The 13,877-nt window shown below is 38.9% G+C and overlaps 1 protein-coding gene across 10 annotated transcripts in view; it reads left to right on the forward strand.

The window, feature by feature from the left end:
- The window catches only part of LOC117955205 (HMG box transcription factor BBX), a 30,216-nt gene extending 16,617 nt beyond the window's left edge, over nt 1–13,599 (forward strand). For 4 of the 10 annotated variants that reach the window (XM_034889524.1, XM_034889527.1, XM_034889523.1 and 1 more), the window contains 6 exons: nt 1,203–1,335; nt 3,046–3,197; nt 3,389–3,478; nt 5,997–6,191; nt 8,207–8,402; nt 9,469–9,547. In XM_034889524.1, coding sequence (XP_034745415.1) covers nt 1,203–1,335; nt 3,046–3,197; nt 3,389–3,478; nt 5,997–6,191; nt 8,207–8,402; nt 9,469–9,547 — 845 coding nt within the window. Of the gene's footprint in view, nt 1–1,202; nt 1,336–3,045; nt 3,198–3,388; nt 3,479–5,996; nt 6,192–8,206; nt 8,403–9,468 lie in introns of all 10 variants that reach the window. The other 6 variants (XM_034889530.1, XM_034889525.1, XM_034889528.1 and 3 more) reach the window with 3 other exon arrangements.
- Nucleotides 13,600–13,877: the final 278 nt, after the last annotated feature.

Genomic DNA, 13,877 nt, shown 5'->3' on the forward strand with positions numbered 1-13,877 from the left:
CCAGAGATGTGACCCATGGCCAGAATATCATAGTTCATAAAAATGCAGCGCAGTGACAATACAGACATTTCATACACACAACGTGTCCACCAGTGCTGGACCCATCCATAATGATCAGCCATCGCACTCGAAAAGCTTAATCAACAAATATTCGTGAGAATAATTGTGATCACAATATTGATCAAAATAATCTTGTCTCTGGTGCTTCCACACGTATAAAAAAAAAAAAACTATTCATGCTGTTTTGAGTGAGATCTGGTTTCTGAATGTCCTCTGCCTTCAGTCTCCAGGTGAGCTGTTCAACATCTGCACGGCTTTCTACGTCAAGACGAAGTGGCTAACTGTAGCACATGCTAGCGCTAACAGGCTTGCTCGTTCTCAATGGCAAACACTTTTACAACACACACTAGTTCACCATAATCTACAAAAGAACTACTTCCATGTCCCTGTCCTGCAGGTATTCCACAAGTGGCTCTCATTTAGAAGAGGTCTCCCAGCTAATCCTGCCTTGTACTGACCAAAGATGGAGAAAGAGTTATCTAGCTGATGTGATCTTACCTAGCTACTGGACATGTGCGACTCCCAACAAAGATACTATAGAAGTGAGATGTCTCACTCTGGAGCTGAAACAGAGATCTAAACACACAGGGTGAAAACAGGATCTGCGGCAGTGAACATAAATATGTTTTTTTTTTAAAAATGAAACCATGTAAACCTATTCCTCAAAATACAGTTGTGAACCTGAAAATTAGCCTAATTTAGGTACTTTAATACAAGAATGTTGGAAATTATTATCTTTTTTCTTTCTCAACAACCAATCTATTATGTATTTTAGTAGAAAACTGAAGGCAGCGGTACACTTTAGTATCTGTTTATTTATCGCAAGTAATATTGTTATTGCAATATTCAACAGCGTTATCGCATATTGAATATTTTCCTCATATCATGCAGCATAAGTTTATGACTCATGTTTTAATGTTAAAAATACATGTGTCAGAGTGAATCCTTAGGGTGATTTATATTTGTAAATAATATGTTAGATTTGTGTAAAGACATTTTAGTTTTTGAAAGAACCTTTAAATTGTTGGTTGGTGGGCCCCCTGCCAGTAGCTCTAAGCCCAGTACCCCGTATTGAAGATCTCTGATGTAGTGAATGTACTGTATATACAGTATGTGAATGGATGTTATATTTGTGTCTGCAGGGAAAAGAGGTGTTTTCCGTGGTTCAGACCATGATGCAAACTGGAGTGATGACAGCTGGACAGTTTCTCAGATAGGACCTAACAACCCCAAGAAGTTGAAAAAGTCCAAGTCCAAAGATGAATGTTCACAGGGGTGAGTCATGTCACGTCTTATTACTAGGGGTGGGTTGATAAAGCGCAATATTTTCCATGGCAATACTGTAACGATACACAGACGTCAAGTATCCATCTTTTATAAGATTGTATTATATTTTATTATATATGTTATGCAGCAATAAAATTGAAGTGAGATGAACCAACAGAGACAAGTATCTTTTTAGATAAAACATATGTTGACAACGGTTCCTTTTGGGGACATCATTAGAAATTGGGAAAAATTTGAAGATGGGAAAAAAGGTAAAAAATTGCAGTATGTCACACGATAATGCAATATGTTTAAAATTGCAATAGTACCGTTTTGTGACATAAGTATGGAGATGATATGGTATCGTGAGGCCTCTGGTGATTCCCACCCCTACTTATGACTATGTTGTACCTTTCTGTGTAGCATGCGGTACAATCATGTTATAGAATGGCCACCTCTCAGTACTAATGCAAATGTGAAATATCTGACAATATATAGTGTCTGTACATCCATTTAACTCTGTTACTTATTCTTAACCCAACTAAACAAGTCAATAAACGCATCTGCTGGATTTATTGATACCGTTCACAAGTCCTGCTTATTCCATGTCTTATTCTCATAATTGTGTAGAGATTTGAGAAATGTGACTCAAGCTAAATAACATATATCAAGATGAGCAGCGCAAGCCTCATGAAGCTTTCCAGATAAAGGCCAATATCACAGAAAACGTTTACGATGTGACACAATACCCTTCATTCCTCCTGGCATTTTGGCCACATTGATGCTGCATACATTACAAACAGTGAGTAGTGATCTACATTCAGATTAAAAGATACCAGTCAATATATAGGAAACTGTTGATTAATAAATATAGCTGGTACAATGGTAACAGGTAATAAATAAGTACAAGATCACATTAATTAAAAAAAGAACATTACATTACTACTACTTAGTTGCCAACATATTGCACAGACCCTCTATTGCACTCATGACAGCATTGCACTTTTGAATGCTTGACTCTGAGTCTGACCCAAAGTAAATCGAAAATAGTTTCCTGGATTAGCTATTGGAGCTAACTGCATAGGGATCTACATCTGGGTCTGCTAACCAGCTGACAAATCTAGCTGTTCATTCATCTGCACTAAAAACAAACGTTAGTTTCTTATGGCTTAATTTATGTAAGTAGCCTGACGTGCTTGGTAGCGTTGCATCCGACTCATTTCCTGGTTCTCCTTTTCCATAAACAACGTGTAATCAAGGTGAAGGTTAACTTTTCCTGCTACAGATTTCTCACTGTGGTCAAAAAGAACAGGGGAGACAATTTGTTTCTCTCATTATAGCATAGCTAAGTTTTTCAGATTAGTCATCATTTTGTTTTCAGTTACTACATCATATTAAACTGTCAACCAAGTTGCGTGAAGAAAACGTTATGAACAAATGAAATGGAAGCTATGTAACAACCTTTCTGTAGTAGTAGTAGTAGTAGTAGTAGTAGAAGGTGTGTGGGTGGGTGGGTGGGTGTGTGGGTTGGGTTTAGTGAGGAGCAAGCTAGTTGTGATGCTCTCAAGGTTTTCCCCTGCAGGACTAGACAAAGATACGTTAAACTTATCTCTGCAGGGAAATGTATTCTATGAGTGATTTGACATCTGCTTTGTTTAAGGTTAGGTGAGGCTACTGATGATATGCTTAATTATGTAAACTCTGAACTTGACTTGTCAGCCTCGGGAAACTGGAGGAGGAGTTTGAAAGGAAGTTTAACAGTCTACCACAGTATAGCCCAATGACATTTGATAAGAAGGGGATTGCTGTCGCAAAGAAGAAAAAGACTGACAGCCCCAATATCCCAGAGGAAGTATCTAAAGCGGGGAAAGGTAAAAACAATATTACATAATTCTCCATTTAATGATCATCCATGCCCCACTCTGCAGCTGACTGTAGAGTCATGTTTTCCACACCTGTTCAGGACCTGTTTTCTCTTTGTTAAAGGAAAAAAAAACATCTCTACTCCATAACATAACATTTCCATGCTCTTTTTTTCTTTTCTTTTTTGTTGCTATATCAGGGCCATCTCCATCTCAGAAAAAGACTTCATTCCACAAGATTGTTAGGAAGCACAAACACAAAAAGGAGAAACCAAGTGCAGTGGACAAAGGTGAACTAGAATGTTGATGTTTGTGCATTATAAAGCAGGGATGTGAACATTTTAAAAAGTATTTCTGTAGCAGTTATCAATTACCACATTTTCTATACAACATTTTGAATGTCTAGTTTGCTTTAAAATCCCCTTTAGTGAAATTATAGAATTATAGAATGAACCTTTTTAAATCACAAAAGGGCCAATATTTGCAGTAATCTAGGCTGTAATGTATGTACAACACTCATGCTTAAATGTGCACCATTTATATTTTAAAGAAATTGATATATTCATAAGAAATGCGTATTCAGAATTAGCTTTTGAGGCCCATGTGCAAACAATACACTTACATTCATGTACATGTACATTCTAACAGTGAAAGACAGAATCCCAAAGAAAATTCCAGAAAATCGCATCATATGAATTTATTAAAATTGATAACCATCTGATGAGGAAAAACAAGTATTTGACCCCCTGGACTAACAGCATGTTAATATTTTGTAGAAAAGCCATTATTGGCCAGCACAGATGTCAAACGTTTTTTATATTTGGTGACAAGGTTTGTGCACATTTCAGCAGGGATGTTGGCCCACTCCTCCCTGCAGAAAGCCTCCAAATCATTCAGGTTCCGAGGTTGTCACCTGGCAACTCAAATTTTAAGCCCCCTCCACAGATTTTCAATTGGATTCAGGTCTGGAGACTGGCTCGGCCACTCCAGAACCTTGATGTGCTTCTTCTTCAGCCACTCTTTTGTTGCTTTGGCGGAGTGTTTAGGGTCGTTGTGGTGCTGAAACACCCATCCTCGACCCGTCTTCAGCTCTCTCACTGAGGGAAGGAGATGTTGGTCCAGAATTCCATGATACATGGCCCCGTCCATCCTCCCCTCAATACGATGGAGTTGTCCTGTCCCCTTGGCTGAAAAGCACCCCCAAAGCATGATGTTGCCACCACCATGCTTGACGGTGGGGATGGTGTTCTTTGGGTTGTACTCAGTGTTCTTTGCCCTCCAAACACGACGAGTTGAGTTGAGGCGAGGCCAAAAAGTTCTATTTTGGTCTCATCTGACCACAACACCTTCTTCCAGGCCTCTTCTGAGTTGTCCAGGTGGTGAACGGCGAACTTCATGCGGGCCTGTACATGTTTCTTCTTGAGCAGGGGGACCTTGCGTGCGCTGCAGGATTTCAATCCATGACGGCGTAGTGTGTTACCAACCGTTTCTTTTGTAACTGTGGTCCCAGCTGCCTTCAGTTGATTCATCAGTTCCCCCCTTGTGGTTTTGCGATGATTCCTCACCGTTCGCATGATCAGGGACACCCCACAAGGCGAGATCTTGTGTGGAGGCCCAGACCGAGGGAGGTTGGCGGTGGTGTGGTGCTTCTTCCATTTCCTGATAACTGCACCGACAGTTGATCTTTTCTCTCCAAGTTGCTTTCCGATTCTCTTGTAGCCCATCCCAGCCTTGTGCAGATCTACAATCTTGTCCCTGATGTCCGTAGAAAGCTCTTCGGTCTTGCCCATGGTGGTGATGTTGGATGCTGGTTGTTTGGGGGTTGACAGGTGTCTTTTATACAGGTAACGAGGTGAGACAGGTGTATTTGATGTAGATAATTGGTTGGGATTGGGGGGGGTGTCTTAAAGAAAGACTAACTGGCTTGTAGGAGCCAGAATACTTGGTGTTTGGTAGGGGGTCATATACTTGTTTTTCCTCATCAGATGGTTATCAATTTTAATAAATTCATATGATGTGATTTTCTGGAATTTTCTTTGGGATTCTGTCTTTCACTGTTTATAATGTACATATGATTAAAATTATAGATCGTTGCATTCTTTGTAAGTGGGCAAACCTGCAAAATCAGCAAGGGGTCAAATACTTATTTCCCCCACTGTATCTGGTTAAGTCACAATGACATTAAACCAGGGATCTTCAACGTTTTTAAGCCAAGGACCCCTTAACTTTGAGAGGCAGAGCAGGGACTCCAACTACATATATTGTATAAAATATATTTAACTGGCCCTACAATAACATGCAGGGCAGCCTAAAGCCTTTATTCAAACTTTTTAGTGCATAGAATACTAAGCTATTAAAATAATAATTGTTGGCATGATGTATAAAATCATGTTTTAATGTTAAAATTCACATTTGTCAATCCTTAGGATGAACTGCATCTGTGGAGGGCTACCTTAATGACTATAAAGGCCCTGTAAGCCTATAATGTGTGTGTGTGTGTGTGTGTGTGTGTTTCCACAAATAATCAGATATATATTTTCTAATAATATGTTGGATTCATGTTAAGACATTTTAGTTTTAAAAAAAAAACTTTAAAAAAATTACAATCATTTGGTGCCCCCTCCCCCCTTGCAGTGACTCTGAGGAGCCACTACAGGTCCCAAACCCCCTGTTGAATAGCTCTGCACTGAACAAATGAACAAGGACCTGTGTTCCTGTATCTTCCCTTCTTGTGACTAGGACTGAAACACAGCTGATTTTTATTGTTACCGATGTACCTATTCTGAACCTTTTTTCCCTCCACAACAGTGTTACAGAGTGATTCCAACATGCTGGATTTAGCTTCAAAAGCCAAATCATGTGCCCCTGTTGCCATAATGTGCCCAGATGTCCAGGGCCCCACTAGCATGGAGATGCTAGTTGGTAGCCAGAAGAGGAAGGCTAGGAAGACCAAGATCACACACTTGGTGCGCACAGCTGATGGCAGCGTATCTCCAGCCGAGGGTGAGTTATCAACCATTCATCAGTTGAACGATTGACCAGTGTGGGGGTAAAAAAGATGGGTTTGTCTGAGGGCTGCAAAATGAATAAACATTTTGGCTTACCACAATCAAATTTGCATAATATATTATTGTAGTACTTTAAACGTGTCATTCTGTTCATAGAACGCTCCAGTTTTTTTTCAAAGCCAATCTACCGCTCTGTAAACCACTGTCGGATCATGTGCCAGTTTTTCCCTGCACCGCGCAGCTTAGTTTCTAGATTTAGACAGTCACAGAGGCCATAGTAATGTGAGGAAAATTCCACAACAGTTAGAAGTCAGTCATACGTCAGTCACAAAGTTTACCAGTTTACCAGTCAACGCATCTTTTTGTCCCGTCTGTGTTGTTTTTCAGGCAACAGCAGTGACTAGTACTAGTTAGCATCTGTTAGCTCATTTTTCCTAGGTTGCACCGGTGCACCTAATGTCCTCGCATCCGCTGCCTCTTGACAAACGAAGCAATGTTGTTTTATATTCGATTTCCTCAGTAACGCCATCCCTGTGTTTAGATTTCTCCTCTTACTCTCCCCGCAGCCCCGCCCCCATTCACTCACACACGAATCCTAGCAACATGGAGAGAGACAGCGGCAACCACGCCGGTCCACACTTCTGACATGTGTCTACAGTTTTAATTGTTTTTAACACAGCTGAGTGAGCATGAGAGGCAAACCTGTATTTGTACCAGTCTTTATGCTGTTCTCTCTCTCTCTGTTATTGCGGCGGCCACGGCAAAAAACACAGAAGTTATTGAATGCAACTACCTTCAATTTATAGAGTAATGTACTCTTGTAGAGTAAGAGGGTGTGAGACGGAGCCTCATGGACCTGGGCAAGAGATGTGACCCATGGCCAGAATATCATAGTACAAAAAAGTAGTGCAGTGACAATACAGACGTTTCATATGTGTAACTCTGCTGACCCGCCATTCGACCCGTGCTGGACCCATTCATAATGAGTCAGCCGTCACTCTGTAAGTAGCCAAGCAAACGTCCATCGCAGTCCCCCTCTTTCCCTAGCTCTTTTATTCAGTTGTTGTTGAAAACAAGTGAAGGACCTTTCTCAGCAATACATTTTTTTTTTTTTAATTTTCTTTAGATATCCTAGGCTATTTATTTCTGATAGGTGTTGCAGTTGTATGTATGTACAACATACAACTTTAACATTAGAAAATGTTTTGATGTGAAAGCAGTTTTAAATAGTCTATGTGACAATATATTTTGGTTAAAATCAACAAAAAATCATGATAATTAATCGTGATCTCAATATTGATCAAAATAATCATGATTATCATTTTGGCCGTAATCGTGCAGCCCTAGTTTGTCCCTTCCTCATGTCTAAAAAGAGAGAACGGTTTAGCCAGGATGCACTACTGTATGTAAGGAAACATGTTACTGCTTTAAATGGAACATTTTGAAAATTAAGTTAATAAAATGCTCTCAGTGAATTAATAGTTATTAGTATTATAGTTATTACTTCTTTCTTTTTTTTATTTCTTTTTTTTTTTTATTTCTCAACCAGTACATTCTTCCCTTATGAGCTGTATTTGAGTAATGTGGTAGGAACAGTCCAGAGAGGAAGCACCTCTGACTTCTTCGAAATAAAGTCACAGGTTCACTTGACATTACAAGGCGTTGGAATTGTGTCTTGGTAATTGAAAATCTATGTGTAAATTTAGAATTAACCACCCATAACCACAAAGATTAATGACACCTATGTCAATATTTCTCATGTTTTTTCTTGTAATATTTTTCATATTAGTAACTTTGAATAGAAAATAAAGTGAAAAGATACTTCTTGATGAATGAGTGATCAAAAATCTTCAATGAGAAACTTTTACTAGAACTAGGAGTCTACTAGAACACTAGTCTCGTCTCTTCAATTATGTTTTTAGTGAAAAAACATTTCACACATCTGAAAAAGTAATGCTCCGGTGAAAAAACGTTTAATGATGTTAATGTAGTTTTAATTTTTTTATACAGAGGACAAAACTAGGGACCTGAACCAGGAAGAGGATAAGAAGCCATTACCCCAACAGAATTTATGCAATGATAAAGGGTGCTACAGTAATCCCAGAGGAGCGGAGGAGGCAGAGAGGAGCACCGGACCCCCGGAGCTGCCTGCGTTCTTCAGCCTGGCAGCCCTCGCTGAGGTCGCAGCCATGGAAAACGTTCACAGGTAGAGACACACATAGCATATTCTGCATTCATCTGTTTGCTCTGCATCTAATCTCCTTTGTGCCCATTCACAATAAAGTTAGGTGACTTCCAATCAACCAATAGAAGTTGTTAGAGGCTGTAGAAATACTTATAGTTTGCAAAGGTTGTCCTGTTGAGCAAAAAAGTGAACCCAAAGCTTTTACTTAATTTGTGGATTGTCTACAACTGTTATGAAATTAATGGGGTATTTAAAATATAAGTTTCTGTATTACGACTACAAGTGAGACCAACATGCAAATTATGTTGCAGCCAGTCAACTTTTGTGTTATTGTTGCAGGACACTTGATTGTACCACAGACATAAAACGGATTTTATTCTTTAGCTATGGAGAAGTGCATGTTAAGTGATCCTCGGCTTAAAAAAAACAACAACTTTCAGACATTTGACTTACTTTTGTTTATTTGATGTTGTGATATATAGGTCTTACATTTAATTCATAATAGTCTTAAAAAGGTTTTTTTTAAAAGCTTAAAAACTTTACTTGGTAAAACCTGCAGAAACCCTGTTCCAACATCTCTGCCAATTACATAAAAACATCTACCTAGATGTCACTGCTAGCAAACTTAAATGCAACTGTCAAGGACCTCTTCTCTTTGTCACTAAAAGCTCTCAGCTCACTACATAATTCAGATCGTAGATCTTTACATTTGGCCTCATGCAGGAAGAAGGCATAACAAGAGATTTGTTTTTATGTCGCTCGTACGAGTGTTTTAAGAGAAGTTGTCACATTCAACAATTTGTTGGTACTGCAGCACCACTCATCTGCAGATGTACAGAATGACGAATACTCAAAGTTCATTGTATGAGGCACCATTGTTCCGCTCATCATGTAATTCTCCAATAAAGTAGCACCTTTCTCAACTTCAGCTACAGCTTGCTTGGTAGCGTTGCAGGTTTAACGCCGCACCTCAACTCAGCAGACACAGTATCTATATGCTTTAATTTCAAACACACACACAAACACAGGCTATTGTTATAAATAAGTGTGAACAAACTTCTAAGTCTTTTGTGATGTCGTGTTTCAGAGGCCAGAGAGGCTTGGTTGAGAATCAGAAGAAAGAGCTTGGCCAGACCCCAGTCCTCATCTCCTGTGCTGACCAGTGAAACTGCTGCTGTTTTTGAGGAGCCACAACATGGACATTGGCAGTGTAGCTGTACTTTCCTCAGTGGTAACCCTACGCAGAAGGGAGACTTGATCAGGAAGCTTTGGACTGACTCCACCTTACCCACGTGGTGAAATTAGCTTGCGCTTGGGTTCATGGTGGGGGAACGAGAGCCTCTCCTCCTCCCTGTTTCTCGCTATCTCAGTGTTTTCCCCAAAAGCCTTCCTTTGGTTTGAGGGAGGATGCCTTTCTGAACTCCTCTCCCCCTCCTTAGATGCTCTGTTTGGGCCTGTGGAAGAACCACGCTGTTTCCAGTGCATGGCTTCCCTTATAGAGATGGTTGTCATGGGTTTTATTGTACACTGTTTTGTCAAATAGAGGCCGCTTTTAAGGTCAAGTCTTGCGATTAAAAAAAAAAAATATATATATATATATATATATATATATATATATATATATATATATATATAGCATTTTAAGTAGGGCAAAAACCCAACACTGCATTTGTTTTATAGACAAAAACAGCTTTCTGTCACCTTTTTACCTCACACACACGCCTACTGAAGAGTTCCCTCCACCTCTGGTAGAATACCTCTGTATTTGAATAGTTCTTATCCCTCCAATTCCTTCCAGCTTCAACCCAAAATGACTTTAACCAGGGTACATGATCATGATGGATTTACCAACTACTTGCTTAGTGTTTCCCGGGGATACACTAATCTGGTGGACTCAAACTACGAAGAAATCATGGTTGAGTATTTGATATGTAAGTTATGATGCTACTGTAAAACAGTATGTGGTAGCTACCAATTATGTTAGACTGAATGTGTAAGAGTAGACCTGTGTATAGCTTTGCATCTGAACTAGAGTTGACTATAGCGGAGGGTGTTTCTTTGTCCTGCTTATCCGTTAGTAGTAGGTTCACAGTGTTCCTGTCAGGCTTATGAGACAGTAGGTTGGCTTAAAAACGTCTTCTTGTGATGGGGAGCTTGTGTTAAAGTAATTAAAATATAGCCTTAACCCTCCCCCACCCAGACCTAGAACCAGCTTCTTGCTCGATGTCATCACTGTCCTAAAGTTGGTGTAAACATTGAATAGTGAAACGCAGTTACTTGATCTTATTGCAGTTTTCGTAGCAATTAGAAAGGTTAATTCCTTGTGTGAAACTTATTTCATGAAATAGGTGGTTGTTTTTTTTTAATACATAAACACTGCACTAATTTGTAGCTGAAGTTTGCGTTGCTCTTGGAAGGGTATTGAAATGCCTTGTCTCCACCAGTCAATGTCCTCAGGACCTGGCTAAAGTCAGCCACAAACTCCAACATAGAAGATCAAAAGGTTGGTAATCTACATGGAATACTTGGTTCGTGAAATTGTTTTGTAATACACGTCTCATAAAATGAGCAATTTGAATGAGAAGAAAATACAGAAACAAAAAGTTGAGATTATTTCTGATTGAATGTGTTGAAATGGGACCCGCTGTGCTATGGCTCCTTGCAGAGCTAATGGAGACAAGGCATTTAGTAACAGTGCCCCATGTTTGTCCTAATGGCCTTTTGAGATTTTATTGCCACGTTATGGTCCACTCAGAGGTCACATGTAATCCATGTTTTGATTCTTAGAAGTATTTATATTTAGATGCAACTTTGTGTTCTTTATTTTTGGCTTTGTTTTGTCCGTGTCTGGTCCAAATCATTCCATTTCCATGCCTCTGTCTCTGCCATACTTTTGTTTACAGTTAGTCAGCCGTAGTAGTGAGGAAAAAGAAGGAAAGAATGGAAGCTAGAGGAGCTGCCAGAGGCATGGAGGGTAATTGAGAGCTACACAGACTCCACAGCAATACCCCTCACCTCCTTACCTAACAGCCTTTAGTTCCTCTGTGTAGACCAATACATAATTTATCACATTTTAGATTCACATTTATAACTTTTATAGCTCCTTGTTTTCTATTTAATCGTTATTCTGTTAAAGTGTGTGCGTTTATGATGCTTTTTTAACTAGGTTCTCTATGCTTTTTCCTGAGGTCAAGTTTACTGGATTAAGAATGTTGTCAAAAAAAGATCAAGCTCATAGATGATGAATGCATTTATGCTTACCTGCTAAGCAAACAGGCACTGAGATAAAATGCACAGTCTCTACACAGTAAGCTTGTCTTTTCACCTCTTGAGGTGTGTATTTGACTGCGCCTGCATCACAATTTCTTGGATATGCATTAGGATGTGTTCAGAGTACTTTTGAACACTTAATGACAGGACAGACAAATAAGAAACTAATGGGACCTAGATAACGTATTGGTCTGGAAATAGAGCATTGTTTTCCAATTTCAAGGCATAGTTACATGGTAATAATGTTTGACTCATGTAGGCCCTTGTGTGCAAAAAGAACAGTACATGCAACAAATCTATAATTCCCCCCTAAATTGTCCATACTTTCTAACTGCAAATGTTTCCCAGTTAAACTTAAGGGAACCACATTATGCTTTAAGATTATCCTAATACTAAATACTATATCTATTTTTTCAATATGAGAAAAGTTCCATTAAGGATGATATCATCCAAGCAGTAAACTGTATAGTTCTTCCACTGATGGACATCAGTGTAATTCTTTGCAAAGACAAAGAAATTGTCTTCCCCCCAAAATAGATATATTTGCTTATAGCAAGTGAGTTTATTGACATTTGCCAAAGAAAAGGGAAAAGTATATTCAAATGGAAATCATGTTTTAAGAAAAGGAAAAAGAATAAAAAGAAAAGATAAAGCTGGCATAACAGTTGCACTGCATTTCCTAGGTGTGTAAATCTTCAGGTAACAATATCAGCACAATTCATCCTGTGTATGTAATGGGATTTCCTTGATGTTTGTGCTCAGAGTTGGAATGAAGTGCAACAAAAGGGTACCACTCAATGCCTCTTTTAATATACAGTATTTGCACCTTATGACCCAAACCAAAATGATCATGGTCTTTGAAGAAAATATATAATTTTTACCCACGCTATGGAAATTATGCATTTTAACTATTATATACGCGAGAATCCAGTTATTAACAAATCCACACATCTACCAAACAGCCATAATACTGTCATTTCCCATCCCCTCACTTTTTCTATTTAGAAAATGCTTCTATAAATTTGAAATTCCTATATTAGTTACCTAAATGACTATAATACCCTTTTGTGCTAGTACTGTCTTCTTGAATGTAATCATTTTGTACCTGTATTTTTCTAATTCAGTCTTGATTGTACTGTATGTATGCTATGATGGTATACTGTTCCTTAGGTGCATAGTTTGTTACGACCAACAGTTCTCATGACAGGATAGCTGCTGTGCTGCGAACTCAGAGAAAATGTGTGGAGGTTTCAAGTCCAAAGGACTCACTGTACCATGTGAGCATCCACGAGACTGATAACTGAGAGAGTCTTGCATTTTGAGTGGTGGGACAATAGCTTTCCCTAATTTGCTACTTCTTTTTTTCCTTTGCAGTAAAAGTGAAAGTCTGATCAGGACAGTTTATAAAACAAGGACGCTCCTGCAATCAGATAGAACAATTGAATGCTTGAGTTATAACTTATTTATTACTGTTCCGTTTAGTTGAATAAAAAAACAATAAAATATACAACTGAATATGCATCCATTTATACATGAACGTGTATAAGATAACCTACCCTTTACTGGAATGTAGATCATGGCTTCCTTTTATTTATTTGTTTGTGAAGAAGAGGTTATGCCAGATATTTTAAGTCTCTTTCCTCTGATAGTTTGTACAACATGTGCTTAATCTAATTTATGCTACTGGTAAACATGACAGATGTGTTTGATTGTTACAGCCCAGTGGTTAATACAGCCTTGCCTTACTCGAACCCCTGCTTAGTGAGGGCTCCCTCTGCCCCCCACACCACCTATCTATCCCCCCCCCCCCCCCCCCCCCCCCCCCCCCCCACCCACCCATAACTCCTATGTCATAACACTGTTTGCTGATGCAACTATTATTCCTTTTACACTTTCTGCTGACGCAACTATTACTTCTTGAAAAATCTATTAAATAACATCTATTGCATCTGTGTGAAAAGATTTGTTGTTCATGCTGCTTTGTTAACACATGGTTGCTCTCACTGAAAACTATCAGAATGCACCTGCACTTAAACTAGACACTGCTCCAATGTTACGTTGGTGCAGGGGTCATCTGAGGGCTAATTTAAAATGAGCTACTTGCATCACATTGCTTACATTTATTTACATAACACATAAGCTGAAGGAAGCTACTTTTTGCTGAAATTGCAATACCCAAAGATTATGAAAAATCTTCACTTCACGTGAAGATTTTTCATCAAGGTT

This window comes from Etheostoma cragini, chromosome 13 (assembly GCF_013103735.1).
Source record: "Etheostoma cragini isolate CJK2018 chromosome 13, CSU_Ecrag_1.0, whole genome shotgun sequence".
NCBI lineage: Eukaryota > Metazoa > Chordata > Actinopteri > Perciformes > Percidae > Etheostoma > Etheostoma cragini.